Source organism: Pleurodeles waltl, chromosome 1_2 (genome assembly GCF_031143425.1).
Source record: "Pleurodeles waltl isolate 20211129_DDA chromosome 1_2, aPleWal1.hap1.20221129, whole genome shotgun sequence".
Classification (NCBI taxonomy): domain Eukaryota; kingdom Metazoa; phylum Chordata; class Amphibia; order Caudata; family Salamandridae; genus Pleurodeles; species Pleurodeles waltl.
The window spans coordinates 43,233,426-43,258,096 of NC_090437.1; the positions used below are offsets into that span (position 1 = coordinate 43,233,426).

Consider the following 24,671-nt stretch of genomic DNA (forward strand, 5'->3'; position numbering starts at 1 on the left):
AAATGGTCCAGCGATCCCTCTACACTATCCCCATATCCATACCCCTAGCAGGAAGGGTCTGGATCTGCCCTGGGCCCAGGAGAGCCCAGGGAAAACGTAATCAGCATCGAGTGGTGCCATTCCGGCTCTGGGTTTTTGGGGATAAGTATAGGATCGACATCGGTTGCGGGCCCAACCCGCAAGCGTCGACGTCTGTCCCGACGACTGGAAAGGTTGCGTTGGCATGAATGGCATCAGTACGGATCCGAGAGCGGATCCGGAGGTGCCCCCCAGAGCTGGGGGCTTTAGCCGCCAGCGTGGAACCCAAGGGGGCCCTCACCGACTCTCCTGGGCCCAAAGGCACCAAGGACAGGTCAGTCTGCCCAAAGATGATGAGGTGCATGGCCTCGCAGAACTTTTAACTTGGTAGGGGTAGCACCGGCTCCCCGAAGTCAGGGAGGCGTGGAGCCGACCCAGACGCAGGCTTTGAAGGTGGAGGCCCAGAGCATCAATGCTCTTCCAGTGATGGGATGAAGTCGAAGAACGTTTGGCCTTCTTTGACTTCTTTTTCGTGTGACCCGATCGTCCAGATGACTTGGACAAAGAAGAGTGGTGATGACTGGGAGCAAAGTGGAAATGGGTGGCGGGCCGCCATGAGCTTCAGAGACTGCTTCCTCAGAGCCTTCGGGTTCAAGGCCCGACATTCGAAGCATGACTTGGGTCGTGGTCGCGCTCCAGACACCAAACGCAGACGAGATGCGGATCCTTCACCGACATCATTTGGGGACAGGAGTCACAGGGTTTAAAACCGGTCTTCAGGGACATCCCTCGACGCATCCAAAACTCATCAAAAAATATTTAACAAAAGTGTTGTAGTTAGTCAAAAAATGATTAGGGGTAGCACTTCTCCGGATCTGTGTGTAGGCTGGTGCGAAAAGAAAAGAACTGATGTCAGCGAGCCGGGGTGACATCTATATATGACCGTAATGGCTACCACAACGTCAACAGCACCACAGAGTTGACCGACGCCACCTGATGGCACACATGGGTACTGCTCGAAGAAAAATCTACAGATCCAGTCTGACACTTGGGGAAAATTCTAAGGTAAGGAATCTGCAACTAGAAGTGTCTATCAAATAGACTTTACATTGCTCTTCACTCGACTTTTTCACCTTGTTTCAAGTTTTTCCAATTACGCTAAGGGACGAAAATGATTACTTTCCGCAAGGGTTATGTCTTCTCATTCTGGATTACCATAAACCAGTAGAAATAATGCAAGGCAACATCTACACAATTGATATCAAGAGACAAATGGTCGTCTAGAACAATTTATGTTCCATCTGAAGCAGATAAAGGCTCAATGACAACTGTCATGGACAAGACAAAAGCCCCTCACATAATCTGGGTGCAATTGACAACAGATTTTGCTGACCGCCAAATAACAGCTAGAAGCAGCACATGTAACACATCGAGCTGCTTAATCAAAAGCCAATGGAAAAACAAAAGAACTAAGATGAAGAGCCAACTAAGCTCTCAATGTCTATCAAAAAGTTTCAAATGATGACACACTGAAAGCCAGGTTAACAAAGTCCAAGTCTGCCCACACAAAACATCCAGGGGACCAAAAAAGAGAGGCCAATAATAACCTAAGCACCTTACACGACCTAAACACCCCCCAAATTGGATAACAACTTGTTGCCACGTAGACGACTTGGTTTCGCTAAGCTGAACAAAAATTGGCCTCCAGAGTCTTCTGAACGCCACAGTATTATAGTCCAACATAAATGCAATGGAAGTTAACTTAAAGAAGTCCAAAATAATGATCCAGGGGAAATCATCACTGTGCCTCAACCAGTGGCACATGAAGAAGTTTAAAGTAGAGGTGGTATCAGAACCCAAGTAGTTGGGCATGCTAACTGACAGGTAAGGCTTCTTCAAACAGGATTCTGAGCTCATGCGTCTGAAAGCCAATCCTCTTGCCGCACCCCTCAAGCGCATCAAAACTGCCACAGTGTCCTCCGCATACATAACTCTTCTGAAAATAATATAAATTGAACTAGTTCCAGCCGTTGCTTATGGAAGGGAAGCCCTAAGGGGCAGAGATGCTGTCCCCCTGGATAATACTGTAACCAGACTCAAGTCATTTTTGTTTCTCGCTGCCCCATTCGCCCCCAGCCCAATTGTGCTTGGAATTTGGCCTAATAAAACAATCTACAGTAAGGCAAGGAGCCTTCAAAAAAGCTCTGCTACAAGTTAAAGAAAGCACAAAGTAGAACCCTAATCAGTCATCTGTGGGATGAAATTTGTAACAGAAACTACTCCCCGGCCAAAGACTATCTCACTGGCTCTCTAACGACCTTTGGAATAACAGAGGATTGGGAGACATTTTGCACCTGTTCCCTAGTGAAGGGAGTAAAGAATCACTCATTGCTGGCAGACAAATAGCCATTTGCCCAGAGATAGCATGCTTGGCTTTTAATGGCGTCTTATGAAAAGTTAGGCCCTCAACCATACCTGGACACAGTTATCAAAGCCCAGGTTTAAACATCCTTTCTCGAACACTCTTTGGCTGTTTACCATCAACTACCATCTTGGAAATGAACTGGCAGGACAGAGGTCTACAGACTCTGAATAAAAGCTCCATGAGCCATCAAATCTGCATAAGTGAAGCAAACATAAAAGATCAAAAACCCATCTTGAGACCAGTATGGAACCAGAGGGGAATATGCAGCTGTAGGCCAGCAATCACAACTTGTTTTAACTCCTCAGAAATACACCTCAATTGTACACTAACAAGATACTTGAACAAACTAGATCATAAAATCAAATGCCTAAACGGTGGCATATCACAGACGGAGAATCATAGTCCACGAAGTAGTTTGAAGGCTTATAAACAAGTCCTCGACAGCCTTGCCAATGTACTGCGACTGCAAGTAGGTCATAAAATTGGAATGGCTGTGGGCATGAGTAAGAGATTCCCATACGTACAAAACCTGGAAGCACTGCCACTTTCTGCAAAGCCGAAAAGCTTTAGACTCTTTGTTGCTCTCTCGTAGCACAAGCAAACCAGGCACTACCATGATGTAGCATACAAGTGGGAAGCCCCTACTCATACAAAATTTGGATAGCACTGCCGCTTTTTGATAACTGAGAAGCTTAAAAGTGATGGTGCCTTTTTACATCATAGAAAATGCCTGGCACATCGGACATATTACACTCTTTCTGCAAAGCTTTACTGTTTTTGCCCACACTTAGCTCAGATTAAGTTCTCTGCAAAATATTATGCTACACAAGTGGTGCTCAAAACCCAAGTGTCAAATGTGTGGGACTAAATGATGATATGAAGCACATAAGCACAATGTTTCAGCTTGTAGAAAATATGGATTGCATTGCCACTTTCTCAAACTGAAAAACTTCAGACTGAAAGTGCATTCTTATAGTATGGAAAATCTTGGCACATCAGGCATTTTAGACTCTCTCTAGAAAGTTTAACTGTTTTTGATCATACTTATCTCAGCTAAAGCTCACAGTAAAAGTCCATGCTAGTTAAACATTGTACAAAATGCCAGTGGTAAATGCATGGGAGTATATGAACATAATAACTGTCTGCAAGAATTCTGGACAGAATTGAGTTTTTATCTAAAACCAGGACTAGTGTCAGGCAGACACTGTTTCATTTTTATATGGATGAATCTGGTACACTATGCACTTTAAATTGACTCTCTTTAGAAGAAATTGCTCTGTTTGCAATCGTATACTAACGTCTTGCACAATGATCTTCTCTTTTTTTAAAGTTTATTTTACATCGTTTGCATGAATGTACTTTAGTGCAACGGTATTAAATAACTCTGCAATTGAATAAAATTATCTTGAAACTGAAGGGATGTTTCGTAAGAAAGCCCTTGATGCATTTTTCATTCTTGGGAAATTAGCTCTTAGAACACTTGGTAGAGATCTTTTAGCTTTTACATCACAAATCTGATATATTTCACAATCCTTCTTGCAATAACACATTTTAAGATGGATTTTCCGTTCCTACGGCTTAAGAAAGCTACGAATAGCTGTTGCAACTTTCTAAAAGTCTTGGTTCTCTCTACGTAGTACAAGTGCCCTTTTAAATTAAGTGTCTGAAGGGCCCTTTTGGCCACGGTCTCTGGCTTTAGAAAGAAGACTGGCAATTCCAGTGTTTGATTCAAGTGGAAGGGAGAGAGAACCTTTGGGAGAAATGTTGGGTTTTGTACGTAGACAAACCTTACCCACGAAAACTTGAAAGTAAGGCTCCTGAATGGTTAGTGCATGAATGTCACTAACTCTTTTTAAGGAAGTTGTAGCGAGTAGGAAAGCTACCTCCCAAGAAAGGGGCTGCAGAGTTCACAAGTGCAGTGGTTCAAATGGTGTGGATTTTAGTCTTGTGAGCACAACATTTAAATATCATGAAGGAACTGGAGGTGTGCCAGGTGGGATTACTCTCTTTAACCCTTCCATAAAAGCTTTAGTGACTGGTATTCAAAATAATGACTGATGTTTGTTGTTTTGGAAATAAGCAGCTATTGCTGCCAGATGCAGTCCTATGGATGTGTATTATATATGGGACTATTGGAGGGGTACCAAGTAGCACACTACTTGTTGTACTATAGGTGTGCAAAGGTCTATGTTCTGAGCCATGCAATAGTGGCTAAAACATTTCCATTTGGCTGCATAACAGGCTCTTGTGGTTGGGTATCTTGCTTCCTTCAGAATGTCCATACCTTCTTTAGGCATTTGTAAACATCTCAACTCTATGACTTCAGACGCCGAATTGCTGAGTTGAATTGCTAGGAGTTTAGGTACCTGACTCTGCCCTTACTGTGAGTGAGAAGATCTGGGGCCGTATTATACAAAGTGCTGCAGGGGCGCAACAGGCATCTGCGCCAGCCTTGCGCCCCTCTGAGGAACTTTGCTATTACAGTAAGGGCCAGAGACCCTTGGCTGGCCCTTTCTGTTATACAGATAGTGCTAGCACACATATCGCGCCAGTGCAATCACCAGAGGGTGTTCCCTCATTTGCATGGGGGCAAATATCTTTGCACCGTGCCATATTATATACGCAGGCACAGAGGCAAAGAACCTGCCAGGAGATGCACTGTCAGTGTGCCCTGTGATGGCAGCCCTCTGGAGGGGGAAAGAGTGTCCTATGGACCTACCAGATATCCCCCTGCAAGAGGCTGCAGCTGTCACTCACTGTACCTGCCTGCAAGAGGATCTCTAATCTCCCTTAAAAGTGGAGGTGGGTTGCTGCCTGCACAGTGAAAACGGTGAGTGGATGCTTCAAAGCTGCAATCCGTGCTTCATCTGAATGTGCTGCCTCAAGGGCAGGGCAAGTTCGTTGCTGCCCTGGGGGGAGCACAGTCAATGTAATAGGGCACACTTTCTCTCTTTGTGCCCAGTGTGCCTATTTTAAGGTGCACTGTGGCGCAAACAGAGAAAGTGCGCCCTATGTGTCATAGGGCCCCTGCTATGCTGCGAAGCTTCTTGTGATGTACTAGGGCCAACTCTAATAGTGTCATGAAACAGAGTTGTCATGCAGAAGTTGGAGCTATAAGAATCATCCTGAGTGATGTTTGTATGAGTTTCCTGACCAGATATGGAATGAGTGGGAGAGGAGGAAAAGCGTACTCAAATATCCCTGACTAGTTTATCTATAGAACATTGCCCATGGTCTGTGGATGTAGGTGCCTGGAGGTGAAGTTTTTGCATTTTACGTTTTATTCAGTGGTGAATAAGTTTATTTCTGGTGTTCCTCAATGCCGGAAGTACTCATGAAGGACTTGAGGTTGGAGTTCACACTCATGGGACTTGTTGCTGTGTCCTGCTTAGCTGATTCGCTTATGAACTGTCCACTCCAGGAAGATATTTCGCCAGGAGAAGGATGTGGTGTCAAATAGCCCAGTGCCAAATGGTCTGTTCTAATTGAGACAGTTGTATCGACTGTGTCCCTCCTTGTTTTGGAATGATATATATTGCTGTCATACTGTCTGTGCGGAGAAGAACATTCTTCCCAGTTACATTAGGCAGGAAAGCTTTGAGAGCCATCAGAATGGCAATGAGCTCTAGAACATTGATGTGGAATGCCTGTTGGCGAACAATCCATTGGCCCTGTACCATGATGTCCTCCCTGTGTGCCGCCAATCCTATGAGTGATGCATCTGTGGTGATAGTCACATGCAGGATTGGATCCAGAAAAGTAATGCCTTTCAGGCTGCTGTGTGTGTTCCATCACTTTAAAGATTGTTGGACCCTGGGTGAAACCAACAGTAGATTGTCCGAGTTGCCCCCCACTTGTGATCACTGAGATGCTAGACACTACAGTTACGGGAGGATGTGGAAATATAGCTATACAGGAGGCCATTGTGCCTAGAAAGTGCTTCACCGACCTGACTGGAACGTGATGATGTGTCTGAAAAAGTCCCAGCTGGTTCTGTAGATTGAGAATCCCCTGCAAATTGGGGTAAGCTTTGGCAGAGATTCAAATGGGTATTGCTCCTATATAGGGCTGTATCTGAAGAGGTTGTAAATGAAATTTTGTAACATTTGTTGTGAACCCCAGTTTGTGTAACAGACTGCTAGAGACTTGCGTGCCTTGCAGGCACCATTGTTTGCTGGAACCCTTAATCAGCCAATTGTCTAGGTATGGGAAGACATGAACATTCTGTCTCCTGAAATGTGCTGCTACTACTGCTAGACATTTTGTAAATACTCTTGGGGCTGTTACTCCAAATAGTAGTACTTTGAACTGGTAATGATGACCACTTACTACAAACCGGAGACACCGATGATGTGAAGGTAGATTGGTATATGAAAGTATGTGTCCTTCAGATCTAGCACTGTCATGAAATCGCTTTCGTGTAGTAGCTGTATTACATACTGTAACATCACCATGTGGAAGTGTTCTGAAAGGACGTGAAGGTTGAGTGGTTGTAGATGCAGTATTGATCTTAGTGATACATATTTTTTGGGTTTCACAAGTTATTGGGAGTACACCTCTAGGCCTTGGTGTCTGTGTGGTACAGGCTGTATGGTCCTCTTTTGCAGCAGAGCTCTTACTTCTTCCTTGAGAAGGTGTAGATTTTGAGGACTTAGGGTTTGTTTGTGAGGAGGAATGTTTGGTGGTTGGCTTTTTAGCTCTAGTCAGTACCCGTCACAGATGATATCTATTACCCGCCGGGTCTGATGCTACTTCTGGCCATAACAGTTTGCTGGTGGTATTGCTACTGCTATTTTTGGTACAACTGGCTGTCAGGACCAGTGTCCTTGGAAGCCCCTCTTCCCCAATACCTCTGAAAGGACAGTTGTCTTGGCGTAGTAGACTGCAAGGATCCCATAGACTACACGGTCTCAGTGTCTTTCTTTATTTTTTTTCTAAATGTGAGTCTACCTCTGGTCCAAACAGGTGCGCCCTGTCAAATGGGACATTAATTATATGCTGTTGCACCTGTGGCTTGAACCCCGAGATGCGTAACCAAGCATGTCTGTGTAGTAGTATACAGAAATGTATTCCTCTCTTATCCATTGTCAGCACTGTCTAGGGTGCAACATATGGTTGCATTAGGTACTTGTCTGCCCTCTGCAACTAGGTCTTCCCACCTCTTCCTGTAGTGTTCAGGAAGAGGTTGAATGAGATCTTCCATCTCGTCCCATGTAGCCCTCTTATATTTGGATACGAGTCCACTGAATTAGCTATACTCCAATGATTGGTGTGTCCAGTTTTCACCCTTGTCCCTGCCGCATCAGTGCATTTACTTTTTTAATCTGGAGGAAGCGTGTCTCCAGTACTATGGGTAGCTATCACTACCAAGGAATCAGCTGTTAGGTGTCCACTAATGTCCCCTAATGTAAAGAGGGTAATTGGGGGAAGGTTTCTACTTCCTCTCAATACATGGCATGTGAACTCTGGTCTTGACTGGGTCTTTAAAAATCTCCTCAGAGACCTTGAGCATGGACCCTGTCATTGGCAGATATTGCACTGAGGGCTCTGTCTTGGAGAGCATCTTTGCCAGGAAATCTGTCTCCTCTTCTGTGGTATGCATTTTTACCTTGTGGTATTTGGACGCATGTTGAATAACACTGTGGTGAGCAGATGTATCATCTGGGGAGATGGCTCTGCTAGTATTGGGGTTTCTTTATCTGTGTCTGGTAGCACTAAGTTTGGGCTTTGTGGGGTGGGAGGTCCCCTTGTGAGTCTGACTCAAGTTTGTAGTAACCCTGACTCTCTGCTTCTTCCTCTGTTAAATACGTGGAATATGGTGACATGGGCTGTGGGGAAGAATTAAAGTCAATTGGCTTGTGGTCTAATTCTCCATAGTTGTCTTTTTAGAATCAGCTGTGGCATGTCAGTGTCCTGCCTTTTTCCTTTTTATGAGACTTTTCTTGTAAAAATCCCTCGCCTGTTTGATGCTTTTTTGCATAACCTCATGAAGGTTTTCAATAACATTTCCTTCTGACTCATTGGCCACTAGTGTTTCGGCTATTTTCAGTGCCATGTGTTTTTCTTTTTGTTTTTTTCCTGGTTTCAGTAGGAGCATAGGGTGTCGGCATTGTAGCAGTCGAAGACAAAGCTTTTTTCAGAGTCAAAGTGTGGCTGTGCTCTAATATCTTTTTCAGAGTACATATGTGTATTGGCTCCAATAAGGTGTGTGTTGACGATGTGCGCTTGCTTGGCTCTGATGGATTTGTCAATGACGGAGGTTAACGAGGTGTTGGTGCCATGTTACGTGCAGGCATTGATGGCTTTTTCTGCATTGAGTACTGCTTTATGCCGGCTCCGTGCCTGTCCCTGTGGCCAAACTGGGACGGAGTACAGCCTTGTTCCAAGGCACGCTCTTGTGTCGGCCAAAATCCAAAGGCTCTGGAGCATCTAGGTGATGTTGGAAGGGCTGAGTGATTGCTTTCTTTATTTGAGGTGGGTCTTGTGTACCCACGGATCTTGCCGTTGTCCTCATCCTAGACCCTGACCCCAGTGGTCTCAGTTCTTGTGGTGGTTCCATTACCAGCAAGGCCGACTTCTTGTCTTCTTCATGCTGGCTGGACTCGACGTAATGCAGACTGTCCAAGATGGTACATTCTGATCCTGGAGCATCACCACCTTCTTGGTCTCTGAGGATTTGCAGATAATGTTCTTCTCGCAAGAATTCTGCCTCCACTACCAGTTCCCTATTATTGGCTAGCCGCCTGTCCCGTCTGGCATAAAAGGGTCTTTGTCTTTTTATTTTTTAACAGGCTGCAGGCTCACAGTCCTGTTCTTTATATTCTGGCAACAAGCGCAGTTTGCAGACATCATGTGTGTCTGAATTTGCATAATTAGCCTCGCACTTAGGGCATTTATGAAAAAGACTGTCCCTTTTACCTTCTGTTACCCAGAGATGAACATTCTCACGGTCCTGGAAGGGAGCTGTTCTTATTTTTAAGTCTACCGTAAAACCTGCGGTGGCTGAAAACACTCAGATCAGCTAGTCAGCAATGACTTGTCAAAGTTGCTTTCGATGAATAGAGAACGCCTTTAGGCATCCGTAAGCCACGAAGGTGTTGAAGCTGCTCGGTGCTCTGGAGCAATCCAGCTGAACAAGATGGCAGAAAAAAATCAATCTAACGAAGGAGCCATTGAACATGCGCATTCCCTCGAGGAGGTGGAGCCTCAACATCACATCACCAGGAAAAAGGCTTCAAGAAAAGCAACTTGTAAAGTCTAAGCCCAACACTAGATGGCGGGAGTGTGTATAGAATGTGGATCTGCAGCCAACCACATGCTACGAATAAAGAGTTATCAAAGGTTAAGTTACTTGCTCTTCTGATGGCTACTTCTAACCGGAGATTGACAACCTTGTGAATAGATACCAAAACAGTACCTCTCCAGGCAGTGGGTCTGTGGAATGGCCCAAACCAAAACAGTCCTGCAAGACCGAATGAGCAAAATGCCCATCCTGAAGCATCTGACTGTCAAGGTGATAGTGCTTCATGAATGCACGCACTGATGTCCAAGGAGAAGTCTGACAGATATCCAGGACAGGCACTTCTCATGTCAATGTAGTACTGCTGCCTTAGCTCAGTGGAGTGAGCCATTTATCCTTTATGTGGCTGCTTCTTAGTTAGCGCCTAGCAGATTATAATGTAGAAGACAATCCACCTAGAGATGGCTCTTTTCTGAACTGCCTTGCCTTTCTTTGCTTCTGAGAAGCTCACAAAGTTTGGACTGTCCACACTGTGGTCAGTTGTGTGATTAATGTAGAAACTGAGGGCTCTCTTGGAATCCAAACAATGGAGTTTCACATCCTTTTTCATAGGGGAAGTGGGGCAAAAAAGGCAGGAAGGGTCATAGCCTGTTCATCATCAAAAGGTGCCACTGCTTTCATCAGGAATGCAGCTTGAGTTCTCAGTACCAGTTTGTCTGGGGAAACAGGTTGTACAAGGCAGCTGGACTGAAAGAGTCTGCAGTGCAATTATCCGTTCAGCTGGTGCTGTTGTCATCAAATAGTCCGTATTCAGGGTAAAAAGGCATATTGTGCAACTGTGCAGTGGCTCCGAGGGAGTGCATATCAAAGAAGTGAGAATCAGATAGTCCCACTGAAGCATACAAAGAGCTTTGGCTAGAACATATATTGTAAACCTTTAAGAAGCCCGCATCACAAAAGGTGATTTGAACAAACAAGGCTTATATGGGAACAGTAAAAACGGTGAAATAGCTGCCAAATAGCCTTTAACAGTGGCCAGAGAAAGTCATTGCATGGACAAAGATAAGATAAACAACAACACTCCTGACTGTTTGGCCTATGTTGGGTTTTTATAGCAGTTGCCACAACAAGCCACAAACTTGTCCCAGTGCCTGGCATACACCAACTTTGTGGAAGTGTGACTAACTGCCAAGGTAACATAAGTGACCTCAGGAAGAAGATCAAATGAAATCAACAACCGCTGTTCAATCTCCATGTATGGAAGCGATGGCCCTTCAGAAGCTGCAGCTTGATCGTAGAATAGATGCTGATGGGCAAGAGTTCCAGGTACAACACTCTCCTGGCCCATTCAAAAGCCACTAAAATGACATGGCCTGGTTGTTCCTGGTCTTTTTCAGAACTCGAGGCAGGGGCAGTAAGGCATATAGGAGTCCTGAGATCGACCTTAGGCAGAATGCATCTCCATGAGAGAGGCTTCTTGGCAACTTCAGCCTGCAAAAGTGTTGACATTGTGAGTCCTTGGCAGTGGTGAAAAGATCAAGTCATGGTTCTCCCCATTGCTGAAAAAAGCCCTGCACCACCACCAGGTATAACTACTATTCGTGATCCACCGAGCCTCGACTGCTGAGTTAATCCATCTTGGCATTTAGAAATATTGCCTGGTGGTTCATGCCACAGCGCTTCAACCATTTTCAGAGCTGTAGAGCTTCCTGGAGCAGGGCCCAAGACTCTACCCAGCCCTGCATGTTTCAGTACTACCTGGTGGTGGTGCTGTCAGTGAGAACATGTACGAGACTCTGATGTTTGACAGGAAAGCCTTCAATGCAAAGCACATTGCCCACAACTTCAACGGATTGAAGTGGAGGCTGGGTTTCCGCCGGAGACTAGAGCACTCTGATCTCCATCTCTACCAAATGGCCTCCCCAACCCAGCATTGATACATCCGTCACCACTGTGAGCTGTGGGTGGGGTAAGGAGAGGGGTATGCTGCTAGGCCAATCGCAGTCAACCGGCAGCCACTGAAGGCCTTTTGCAGTCTCCTCTGAAACCTCAACAGGATATGATAGGTTCCCCTGGTGCTGTGCTAAATAGGTCCTCAGTTTCCACTGCAACGCCTGTATGAGCCATCTAGAATTTTCAAACATCAGAATGCAGGAAACAAATAGTCCCCCAAGCCTCAGTCATCCTCCCTGAGATCCAGGAACAAGGCTGAAACAAACTGATCATAGCCCAAATGTCCTGGACTCTCCCCTCCAAACAAAAGACACAAAATCGGACAGTATACAGGATGAGTTGGATGAGCAGAACCAAACAAAGGAGTCAGAAGTGACTATGGCATGTCAATAGTGAACCATAACGATGTTAGAAGGTTTGCCATTGTCTGGAGATGGTCTATGACTGCCTGAGGTGAGCCTGTCTTTAACTGCCAATTGACGAGGTAAGGAAAACTGCAACACCCAACCTCTGAAGGTGTGTTTCAACCAGTACCAACAGTTTTGTGAACTCCCAAGAGAAACCTGTGAGGCCAAAAGGGACCACTGCAAACTGAAAATGCTCCTGTCCTGCTGTGAACCACGGATAACTTATGTGGGCCTGCAGGACAGGAATATAGAAATAAGTGTCCTGCAAGTCCAATGTTACCATTCAGTATTCAGAATCCAGAGCAGATGCACCTTGGGCTAGCATGAGCATCTTAAAATTGTCCTTTTGAAGGAAGGTGTTCCGAGGGCAAAGATCTAAATCAATATTAAGCACACCATCCTTCTTCGGTACAAGGAAGTAGCAGGAGGAACATCTAGTTCCAGTTTCCTAGGCCAGAACCCTCTCTATGGGCCTTTTGGCCAAACTGGACTACATTTCCTGCAGCACAATAGACCTAGGGGTCCTCCTTCAGCTGTCCTGGTGAGGGGTGGAAAGTGTGGAGGGGCTGAAATAAAAGAAAGGGCATAGTCTTGTTGCACAATTTGGTGGACCCAGTGTGCTGGAAAAGACACACTATAATGGTTTTGAAGCTGTGGTAACTCAAGGGTTGGGGGACTGACCTCTACTACCTTGTCTCAGGGAGCTTCAGTCTCAACCTTGTAAGGGCTGGTATATTTGCTGTGCTGGCAGCAGGATCTGATGCTGATAGTATGCCAATCCCCTAGTGTAACCCTGAAATGGGTTAAATTGTTGAGAAAATTGTCTAGAGATTTTGGAGGGATCCCAATGAACACGATGTGGCATGATACTATTAAATTGTTCTAGGGTGAAATTCATCTTCTCACTAAAAAGGTGTGAGCCATCAAATGGCATATCCATTAAGGATGCTTGGACATCCCCTGAGGAGCTTGTAGACCTCATCCAGGCATTGCAAAGCACATCATCACGCTAATTGCCAAACCCAAGCAATGGTCCTATTTAGGGCAGACTGGAAAACAAATGTTGCTGTTTCCTGGCCGTCCTGAATGGTTTGGGCTATGCCTCTTGTGGGTTCAGAGCATAACCTTGGCTGAGATCCTCCTCCAGCACCAATGAGGTTGAAAGAACTGGCACAGAGTGTGGTGCCAGGACTGAAGTAAGCAACAAAGCTGTTGCAGAACCTGAGATGGGTTTGAGAGAGACAGAATGTGGCAAGGGAGAACCTGCCAGTGGAAATCTAACTTGAGGCCCCTGCAGATCCTTAGGACCGGAAGATACGTTTGAGGAACCTGGAAGTGTGCAGAAAATATAAGCATGGTCTCCCAAGTGGCAGCAATGTGCTGTGAAACTGCTGATGGATCCAGAAAGTTGGGGTGTGTTGGGGACTCGACCTTACCTACTGGCACACAACTGCTTTTAAGTTTTCCAGATCCATCTGAAATCTAAGGAATATACACAAGGCGGGATATGTGGTTAGTAGCTATCCATTATTACTTTATGTATCATTAACACATGACATCTTTTGTTTGCTTTCCACTTTTCCTAAGCATTCATATATACAATCATGGTCATGGGGGTGGAACAAAATATTAGTTGGAGCATTATGCACCACTGGTGACCAGGCAATGCTTGTAACCTATTGTAAGGAGTTAAATATAAATGAACAACCCTGTCAAGTTTGTATTGTAGACAACTTGATTAGAATACACAAGCCACTTCATTATGTGACTTTTATTAACAGGTGCATCCACATAACCCTCCTCTAGAAGCAATGGATGTCCGAGAGAGTAGGCTGCGGCACAATGCATCTGCAGACCTTCCCTATTTTTAGAGACGAAATTACAGAACAGGGAGAGGAAAATACTTTTAAATACCCACCTTAGAAGCTTGCCAGTTCCAAACGCTAAGTGCTGTTTGAGAAGTAGGGGTAAGACACAGACCCACTACTAAATGTTGTAAAAGATAAAAGTCAGTTTTCAACACTGTCTGTCCTCATTATAGTAAGGAGGCGTGATGTGCCATCAGCAAGGACAAAAGTCAGAACAGCTGAATAAACCACCTCAATTGAAAAGACAGGTAAAATGTTGCAACATTGCTTCGAGCCAAAGGACAGACAAAAAACAGCAGCTAAAAGTATACAGCTACATAGGCAAATTGATATAACTATAAATGCAGTTTTCAGCCTAACAAAATCAATATATAAGATAACAACGGGTAGGGCATCTTTAAAAAATGCAGTTAATACACACATTGCTCTCTTTATGGTGCTTTTCAGAAGATTCTATTTTAGTTGAAGATTACAAAGACAAGCCTGCAGAGTAACACGTATTTTGAGTTCCTAGTACACAATGAGGAAACAACCCTACTCACCAATGCACATTCTTCAGAGTTTCCTATAAATGTCAAAACAACTGGCTACCACCTAACATTTATCCACTTTTATTGCAGTTGAGTGGACCAAAGTACTCCAGCTCCACTGAGACAATCAATTTGCATGCATTCTCTTAAACCAAACGTGCCTAACATCACCTTAGGTTTTGTTTTTGATAAAATCTTGCAGTCCCCAATCAATCAGTCTTCAAGGTAGTAGTACTATCATTAGTCATATCTATGCTTGATTAAAGAAACATCACCTGCAATTTCACTGATTCACTTAGCACCTCTAAAAAGAGCATTACATGCAACAGGTGCAGGTGTCAGAAACAAAATGCTCAGAATATATTACAAACTGTGATGGCCAGACATCAGTGTTTTCCCATGGAAGATCAGAGTATTTGTAAGTTTGGCCATATTCCACACAAAGCTCTGCACCCTCACACCCTGAAATAAGTACAACAAAATTTGACAATCTCATAGGATTTTACTCTCTATGAAGCTCAAACACCTTCACCCATGAAGTATCTTCTTACATCAATTAAAGGACCGGTTCATAATCCTTCACATATAGCACCTCTTAGAACGAAACTCTTTTTCTGAGGATCCAAAACTACCTGCTTAAATGAACAGTTTATAGAACAGCTAAAATTCTCTCTTTCTGGTGTCGCTCTTAAAAATGTTACATTCAAGTTGCTTTTATGTCCTTTTGTTTACAAACAAAACAATACTAAAATGTTTTTTGTTAACAAACTTGTAACACTATCCCAGCGAAATCAGCTCTCCCACCACCCAATTATATTTTCCACTATATAAAATTGCTACCTGAAATGTAAACACAATATTTTTTTATGTCTTCTAAATACATTACTAAAAAAGCAACTAATCAGCCTTAGGCTTGATGTAGATCCAATAGCCACACAGGGTTTCTAATTTGATGCACAATATTGGACAAGGCAAATGTAATGTGCTTACCTGCAACAATGGATTAATATCTGGGAGAACTCCAGGAGGAGGTCTGCACAGTAGCAACGTGACTTCTGGGGTTGTTCCTCTTAGGGCTGATATAACGTCCTAAGTGCAAAAAATGAGTGTAAACTATTGTAAAATAATGGAACAAACAATTCTTCCTCTTTCCCCATAGCACCCAAGTATATCAGCGAAAAGGTGGCAAACTAACCTGTTGTGAAAGCCCTTTCAGGGAAGCCCCATTCACCTTCATGATCACATCACCAACTTCAATTTTTCCACTTTCAGAAGCCGGCTGACCAGGGAATAGCTTCTTCACCCGCACTATGCTGGAGCCTGGTTGATCTACAATGAGATTTTCTTCTCTACTAAAACTGAAGCCAAGGCCAGAGCTGTTCTTCACCACTTTAACCTCAAATATGTCTTCTGTTAAAAAAAAAATGAAAGAGTAGACCTCATTTTTAGAACCTCTTACTGTGAGCACATTTTTGCCCCATTGTGACCAATAGGACATCATCTCAAATGGATTATCCAGTGAGCTATGTTTCTTCTGAAAGGTTTATAACCTGCGCGACAGGGTCAGAAAGAGAACCGTCCAACTATTCTACTGCAGATAGGGCTGGTATTTTTCGAATGGAGAGTGCCCCTTACATTTTGTCAAAAAAGGCATTTTATTTTCCAGTAATTATCATAAACTTTGTGGTTGATGCAGTTTAATCCCCAACATAACATTTATGGCCTTTAAGGAGGCATTTTAAAGGGTGAAGTGGTGGGATTAAGCACTCAACTTTCTTCTACAGCCTCACTAAATGTCCCAAAAAGAACTAAACTATCCTGTGAACTTGTCCCCAAAACCTGCCTTCCAGCTTCCAAATGCTCAACGGTATAAGAGTGAAAATAAAGTTGCAAATCTTAGTTATACAACTAAAACAATAAAAGATATGTATGGGAAAGTCTTGGTACGTGTTATTTAACCACTTTTAATGCTTGAGGGAGTAATTTCAACATAATTATGTAAGTAATAATGCCATATGAAGAATGATTCATAGCCTCCACAGTTCATTTACACATGATATCTAACAGATGGGAAGACAATAAGTGTATGTTTGATTCTCCAAATATTACACAGATATAGAGTTGAAGAGAGAATGTGACTTGCTTGTAGCTTTTGTAAAAATAGCTTGCCTCTGATTTATATTCACAAACTGTGCACATTGTGCCAGTTAGTGTTCGTTTCAGAAAACTCTAACTTGACTTTCTAAACTATTCGTCGGGGTCAAACAGAGGTATATGTACAGTTGTTCTCTATGCTACTCCCTGAAACTCACAAATCATGACACACAAATTCCCTTTTAAGATATTTGTCTCCGTGTATGTTGCGTGTATGTATGTGATTTTATGTCGTCTTCCAGCAAGCTTCCATGTGGAAGGGATCACAAGCTCATCTAAGACAGAAGATGACAAAGCATTACGTGATGTTTTCCTTTTGCATGCAACTAAGTTGTAAATGTGTGAATTAGTTCTCAAGTAAAACTGCAGAGAAAAGTAGGAGGAACGGAATCACACTGAAAAAGTCATAAACATGCTTACTCCCAACTACTTTCTGAATGGGCTTGAAGGATAACACATAATACTTTTTGAAACTGTGAATAATAGACCATATGGCAGTCTTGTAAAGGTCTGCAAGAGTCATGTTGCCTAAGAAAGTCTTGGGTGAGTATGTTGAGAGTATAATGAGGCATAGGTGTACAAGTACAAGATTACACACAGAGTTGAAAGCTGGATTTCCCTAATACAGGTTGACAAAGGCCTCAGAGAGTCAACGTTTTTCTGAACAAGTTTGTCCTATCTATGTAGTACCTGCATATGTACTATACACATCTTGTACACATTTGCAGGCAACAATAGGCCAGTGACAATGGTTTGGGAAAGATGTTGTGCAGTATTATAAATTTATTAATTTGGTGAGGCTTTGAGATCTGTGTGGAGGACCTTGCATGCTTTTGGTTAATTGCAAGCATCATTCATAAGTAAAAATTGATAATTTACTAATACAACAAAGTTCCATTATGTGACTAGGAAAATAACTTTACCAAAATTATTCCTAGAAGACAGGTTTGTCTACTGGTTGGAAGAAACTCATTTGATTAGTCAGTTTGAAGTTTAGAGCATATAGTGGAATGAATAACTTCAAGCCTTCCACGAAGGCACGAAGAACTGTTATTTCAAAAATGGAAATCCTTTTCAGTGTTTTTTATTTATGCTGCAAAGGCAACTCAATGACTCTTTCTCACTGGAAGCTAGACCTATTAGCTTCTGACTTAGAAAATACTAAAATTTGGCTTGAACAAATGCCTGCAAGGGAACAACAGCCTTAGCCTGGCAACGCAATCCAAATCATGACCCCTCTGCTATCAAAAGTTTCTAGTATGTAGAGTCTAACATTGTGGAAACCAACTTGTCAAGTTGACCATTCTACAGTGTGGATATTGTTTAACCTAGGGTGCTGAGAGTAAGTTCAGACCAACGGATGCCTGAAGTAAGGGACAGCCAACATCTGAAGTGGGCAAATCATAGGCTGGTCAATGTGGGTGTTAAAACGATCCTTATCCCAGATGCCCGACAGACATCATCCCACCATCTGTGGTATTATTGGTAGTGTGGAAGTATGTTAGTTACCCTGTAAACTTTGTTTGTATCATGTAGTGCTGTAGATTCACATGCTCTACATACTCCTGCCATCTAGAGTTGAGCTCGGATGTTATCAACTTTCTTTCTTTGAAGAAGTCTTTCGAGTCACAAGTAATAGTGACTCCTCCCCTCAGTTGGAAATGTGCATAGGCACTGGCTTCACTGTTACAATTGTTTTCCGCACAGTGATGAAGTACTCAGTATGACATTTGTTTGACGATACACAAAATTGATATATACAGAGAGTTGAAGTAAGCGATCAAGTGTAAATCTGCAACTAACAAAGGCTTTTGAGGAGGTGGATGGGTGCAAGTGAATCTACAGCATTGCATTGCATGCTACAAAGAGATGCTAATACCGAGTAACCCATTCTATTTGTAGCTTGTGTGGCTGTAGATAAACATGGTCTGCATAGACTGTAAAGTAGTACTCCCAAAGCGGAGGTTAGCTGGTGGATGTTGAAGAAGACAGAAATTAAGTTTAGAACAGCTTGACCAACTCTAGCTTGTTTGCATGCTAAGAGGTCCACAAAGAAGTGCTGGGTAAATGTATGTGAAGTGGACCATGTAGCTGCTTTTAAAAATGTAAACTGTCAACTATGAGGGACATTTCCAAGGGAAGCCATAGTGGCCACTGTTTCCCCCGTGGGGGCAGGCAAATGTTTTAGCCCTAATACAGCAGGTTTGGATATAATCAATTATCCATCTGGTTATGCCCTCCTTTGATAGAGCATGCCCTTTGTGGGGTTTGGCAAAAGCAACTAAAAGTTGCTGTGTTTTGCCAGAAGGTATGGTCCTGTCAATGTAGTACATGAATGACATTTGGCGTTGAGGATGTGAAGGGCCCTCTCTGCTACAGTGTCTGACTGACAGTAGGAGCTTAAGGTTAGTTCTGAGGACAATTGTGTTTTTATGAACATGGAAGAAAAGTCCTGCAGCTCACCAACATGTTATGTAATATCAAGTAGCAGTCTTTAAGGAGAGGAACTGTAAAGGGCATTAATATCAACATTTAGGAGGCGGACCCATGAGTCTGGTAATATTAAGGTTCAAGAAGGGAGTGTAGCGTACCCTGGTTGGGATAACCCATTTGAGTCCTTCCATGAAAGCTTTGATAATGAAGGATCTTGAATAAAAACAAGTATTCTCCATTTTGTATAAGCCATAAGGAAGTGCAAGCTAGACCAGATTTTTTGCAAGTGGAGAAGGTGGCAGATGATATCTTGCACTGCAGGTTTAAGTGGGTCCAAGTACTTGGAATGCAGTAATGGGCAAACCTTTTACATTTGGCTGCATAACAGGCTCGCATAGTGAGCCTGCTTGCTTCTTTGAGGATATCCATGCGCTCTTGAAGGAGGCTGGGATAGCTGAATTCTAAGACCTCAGGAGCCAAATTGGTAGATTGAGGTGCATGATTGTACCTTGGTTCTGAGTGAAAAGGTCCAGGCTGTTGGGGAGCTTCTCATGAGGACAACTGACACTTTGAGGAGGGTCGGAAATCAGGTTGTCTGGCCCACATGGGGGCTTATCTGGATGACAGTGGGGGAAGTTTGCTGAAGCTTCATGACCGCATACCAAAAGAGTTTGTGGAGGAAAAGCGTAGGCAAAGTTCCCAGACCAATTCATCCACAGCGCATTGCCCATGGACTAGATGTGGGAGCCTGGAGGCAACGTTTGGACATTTTTCATTTTGGGCAGTGCTGAACTTCGGGGACTACCCAATGGCAGAAGTACGCCAGTGCTGCAATTGCAGCGAATGTGTGCCGCCTTGTGTTTGGAAATCATGTAAGGAGGTAATATTTTCTGTCCCAATGAGGAGTTTATGATGACTACTTAATGCTGAATCTCCTGAAAAAGGCCTTGAAAGCTAACTAGATTGTCAGGAGCTCAAGGAGACCACTTTGGTGTGGCAATCCCATGCCCTCAACAGTTATTTTTTTAACATGCCCCTCCCTACCCCATACCTGAGAGTGAAGAGTCCTTGTTGGTCACCTGCAGAACAAGGTCCGTGAAGGATCAGCCCTACAAAAGATTGTTGCTGTTCCACCTTTGCAGAGAGTGATAGGTGTCAATCCGTATCAACACTAGATCCTCCAAGTGACCCTTTGCCTGTGACCATTTTGTTCTTGATATGCGGACACGTGCAGCCAGGCATCGGAAACTATGGCTATGCATAAGGCCATCATCCTAAGAGACACATAACTGTTCTCACAGGTAAGATGGTGATATGGCTGAAAAAGAGGCAGTATATGCTGGTATGCCTGAACCCTTGCTAGGGTGGGGTAAGTCTTGCCAGTGACTGTACTGAGAACAGAGCCTTGAAAAATGGTTGGATCTGAAGAGGCAGGAGGTGGGACATAACAGTATTTATTGTAAATCATAAACTGTGCAGGAGGGATATAGTGGTTTGGACGAGAGCGAGACACAGTTGTTTTCCTGTACTTTTGATCAGCCAATCATCAAAGTAGGGGAACAAATAGATACCGCCCCTTCTGAGATGGGCAGCTCCTAAAGCTACAAATATGATGAATACCTGGGGGCTGTTGTGACAGAGAATGGCAACAATAATGATGTTGGCCACTGACCACGAACTCTAAGCTGCGATGAGCAGGATAGAGGGGTAAGTGGTTGTAGGCATCCTTCTGATTGAGTGGAGTCATGAAGTCACCTTGCCGCAGCAATGGCATGACATCCCGCAGAGTGACCACGTGGAAATGTTTTGAGAGAATGAACATGTAGCGAGGTCTTAAGTCCAGAATGGGCCTTGGAGACCCATTCTTTTTAGAAATTCGAAAGTATGGAGAGTACACCCCTTAGCCATAAGGCTGCCGTGCAACTGGTTCCATTGCCCCTTTGATAATGAGCGCTTGAACCTCTTCTAGAAGAAGGTGCTAGTGTTCTAGGGAGAGAGTGTTTTTGTGAGGTGAAATATTTGGTGGGACTGAGGTGAGCTTCAGGTAGTGGCCATGCTCTATGATGGAGAGAACCACTGGTAGGAGGTGATCTGGTCCCAAGGATGAAAAAATCTCTGTAGTATCTCTCTGATAGGTGTTGTGTGATCGAGGAGGGGTGCAGAAAGGAGTTTCTGTTTGGAGGAGAACAGATCCTTTGGCTGAGCCCCCTTTGCCATTAACCTGGAGTTGTTGCTTCTGTAGGTCCGTCTATCTGCTACTAGTATGGACTACTACTTGAAAGGAGGCAGCAGCATCTCAGAAGGTGGCCTTACTACCTCCTCTGTACTGTGGTCTTCAAACCTATTCAAGTGGATGTCTAAAGGGCGCCCATGGCCTTGGCTGTGTCGATGTCTTTAAGCTTTTGAGCATCTGGTCCACCCACGGCTCAAAGAGATGTTTACCATCGAACAGAAGGTTTAACAGATGATGCTGTACTTCATGATGTCTGACCAAGATACTTGTCTTAACTTCCTTGGCAGTCGTATTGGAAGCATTTTGGGCACAGTGGATAGTGGCATTAGATGTGGTCTTACCCTCTGTTACCAGCTTTTGCACATACTGCCTATACACCTCAGGGAGGTGTTCATGGAGTTCCTCCATCTTATTTCAGTGCACCCTGTAGTACTGGGAAAGCAGCCCAACTGAGGTTGAACATCCTCCAGTGTGCGGCTGAATGTACTGCCACCCTTTTCTTTCCCTGTACCTTGAGGTGGAGCATCCTCTGTAGCCTGGGTGCTCGCGCTTGTCTCTTTAAAAGTCTCAGGGCGGTCTTGAGCATCTCTTTAAGCATAAGCAGGAACTGATGGGTGGTTATGTATAATGTTTTGACTAAGAAGACTTTGTCTTCCTGAATAACATGCTTATCAAATACATGATATGTGGCTGCCCTGTGTATGACCTTTTTACATGAAGTAGTATCATCAGGGGAAAGGTATGGCTGGATACAGATCAGGATCTGTGTCATCCAGGGAATCAACATCATAGTCGCCTGACGGGTTATACCTGGGCTTCAGGTCCTAAGGCGCATAATAGGGATACAGTGGCCTGCCCTCCCCATAAGAAGATTGTACTGACTCCTTTGGTGAATCTGAAGGAGATGGGGCATGATGTGCTGGTGGTCCTGGAGGATGTGGTAGTGACAGAGGAGGAGGAGGAGAAGAGTAGGAGGAGGAGGATCATGAGGTTGAAAAGGGAGGGCATAGTGCCCTTGTCCCTAAGTCTCTTGTGCTTGGGAGGTGGAGGACACTCCAAAGCAATTTGACTATGAAAAGTCAATTTCCTCTTCCTTGGAAGACTCTCCTGTGACTTCAGCAGAAGCTTTGTGGAGATTTTACCCATCTGTAAGTAAATGAACAGACAGTTATGGCGAGCATCTAACTTGTCCTGCAGGTGGTGCAGAATATGTTGCTCTGAATCTTCAGATATGGCAGTCGACTGAGTTTCAGGCACAGAATGTGTTGTCAGCATTGAGAGTGCCTTCAAGGTGTAGGCTGTGTTAGGTGCGGATGTGGGCTTTGGTGATGAAGGTGGCTTTGGTGCTGGTATCGACTTTGAGAGCTGAAGACTCTGTGGGTTCCAGAAAGGTCTGTGACTTATGGGGATCTTTGTGACCAGAGTGAGGAGCATTGTAAGCTCCAAAGCCTTTGGTCAGGGTAGACAATGGCCCAAAGGCAATGGTGACCTGTCAGACTGTTGTTTGGACTATGGTCTTGATGTCTGGCTTCAGTGGGGCAGTGCTCTGTCTGTCCACATGGTTATTGCATGGCTGTGGGTTGTGTGTGGGTGGCAACCATACACACAGATGAAGTCTTCCGTGATGGCAGAGCTTGGGGGGGGTCTTCCTAAATGTTCTCCCTCAAAATCGTGGGTGGGAGGTGAACTCGCCTCCGAACTGGACTGCACTAGTTCGGCCTCTGAGGGAGCAGTTTCTTCCTTGACATTGCTTTGTATAAAGATGTAGGGGTTATCGTCAGGCTCCTGCTTCTGCATCCTCTGATGGGCCCACCTCTGTTTGTGCCAGTACTGAACAGTCTTCTTTGACAAGAAGGTGAGGCAAGCCTGGCATGTGGGGTTGTCGTGCTCAGTGGAAAGGCACAGATTATATACTTGTTGGTGGTCAGTACAGGGAAACTTGGAATGACACTGCGGGCAGTACTGGAAGGGCGTCTTTTCCATCAATGAGCGTATATTCTTGCACATGCAGTGCCAGGGATAATGTGCTGAGGGTCCCAGGGTGAGACACTGTGAGGAGCCTGTGTCTTCTCCATGTTTGTCGAGTAGAAGCAAAAATCAAAAAACAGGATCAAGGCTCTGCCACAGAGTACTTCCATAGCATGGGCTTCGAGTGATCAAATAGGGCTGGCGGTAAGTGCTGTTGGGCACCAAATACGGAGCCAGATCTGTGTACATCCAAACCCAATGGCAGAAAAAAGGCTATCTAACAATGGAGCTGGTGCCCATCTGCATTGGTAGGGAAGGGAGGAGTCACTATACCTTGTGACTCAAAAGACATCCTCAAAGAAACAAGTTGCAAACAGATGAGCCCAAAACTAAGCCCAGGCCTATGCAGAGCATGTATTTCAACAGCCACACATGCTAATAGCTCATCTTTCTCACAGACTGGGCTGATGGTATCTGGGTGTGTAACATTTTCTCTTGACATGAACAGATAATTGTCTAGTACACCCCAAGTATGGGGAATTTTAAACCTTTCAGCTGTTGGCTTCAATACCAATTGCAAAACTAGATAAGGACTGGAACTTTTTTTCAGTTTTAGTCAGTGTCTGAGTTGGAAAGTAATTTTCCTTCTGTACTGCCTGTATGATCCCTATATGTTTGTATGCCCCTCTCTGTGAGAAGCGTTCCAATATATAATTTCATTAGTTTGTAAGGGTTTGATATGGTAAGAACCTATAAAAGTAAGAGTTGATTATATAATTTGCAAAACATCTTGAAAATCTTTTCCATAATGCTCAAGTTCTTCTTTGTGATGGTCTTGAGTGTATCCCCTGGTATATTGATTCAAATTCTTATGTAGACTACTGGTGTTTCGAGTAGAATGTCTTTGAGCCCCCATAAGCACCTTGTCATCCTCTTGAACGCAAGCTCTTTTTTTGGGTGCAGGAAGTGTTTGCCAACCTTCCACCCATCATGGTATTATTATAGGCTATTAATAAGCCAACTGGCCTATAATGATAAAGGCTTAAACAATTAAGTGGTTTTGTGCCTCAATTTACATTGGAGAGGAACAGCAACTGACATAATGGCCTGTTTCAAGGTTCACAATGTTCCTATTGATGTTAGTGTTCAGTGTAGGATTTAACTTCAACTGATGAATCAGATCAAGCCTAAACTTTTAGACTTAGACTTCTGGGCTAGATGGTGCTGAACATTCTTTGCACCGAGAGGATGATGACATCAGTATGGTTTATTTAGTTAACGGTTTGAAGTTGGGCTGCTTTCCAATGATTTTGGTATTTGCATCTGAGATCGTCATGAAGATAGATTATGGGCTTTGGTGGAAATTTCAGTCAAAATGACTGAGGAGCTCAGCTTTTATGTCCTTCTTAGTGCTTTTAAAAATGTTTTGTTTTAATTCTCTT

The 24,671-nt window shown here is 43.9% G+C and overlaps 1 protein-coding gene across 9 annotated transcripts in view; it reads right to left on the minus strand.

The window, feature by feature from the left end:
• The window catches only part of PTPN13 (protein tyrosine phosphatase non-receptor type 13), a 1,045,801-nt gene that overhangs the window by 290,167 nt on the left and 730,963 nt on the right, over window positions 1-24,671 (minus strand). For all 9 annotated transcript variants that reach the window (XM_069236135.1, XM_069236143.1, XM_069236122.1 and 6 more), the window contains exons 29-30: window positions 15,637-15,851; window positions 15,432-15,530 (exon numbers count right to left, since the gene is read on the minus strand). In XM_069236135.1, the coding sequence (XP_069092236.1) occupies window positions 15,432-15,530; window positions 15,637-15,851 (314 nt within the window). The remainder of the gene's footprint in view (window positions 1-15,431; window positions 15,531-15,636; window positions 15,852-24,671) is intronic.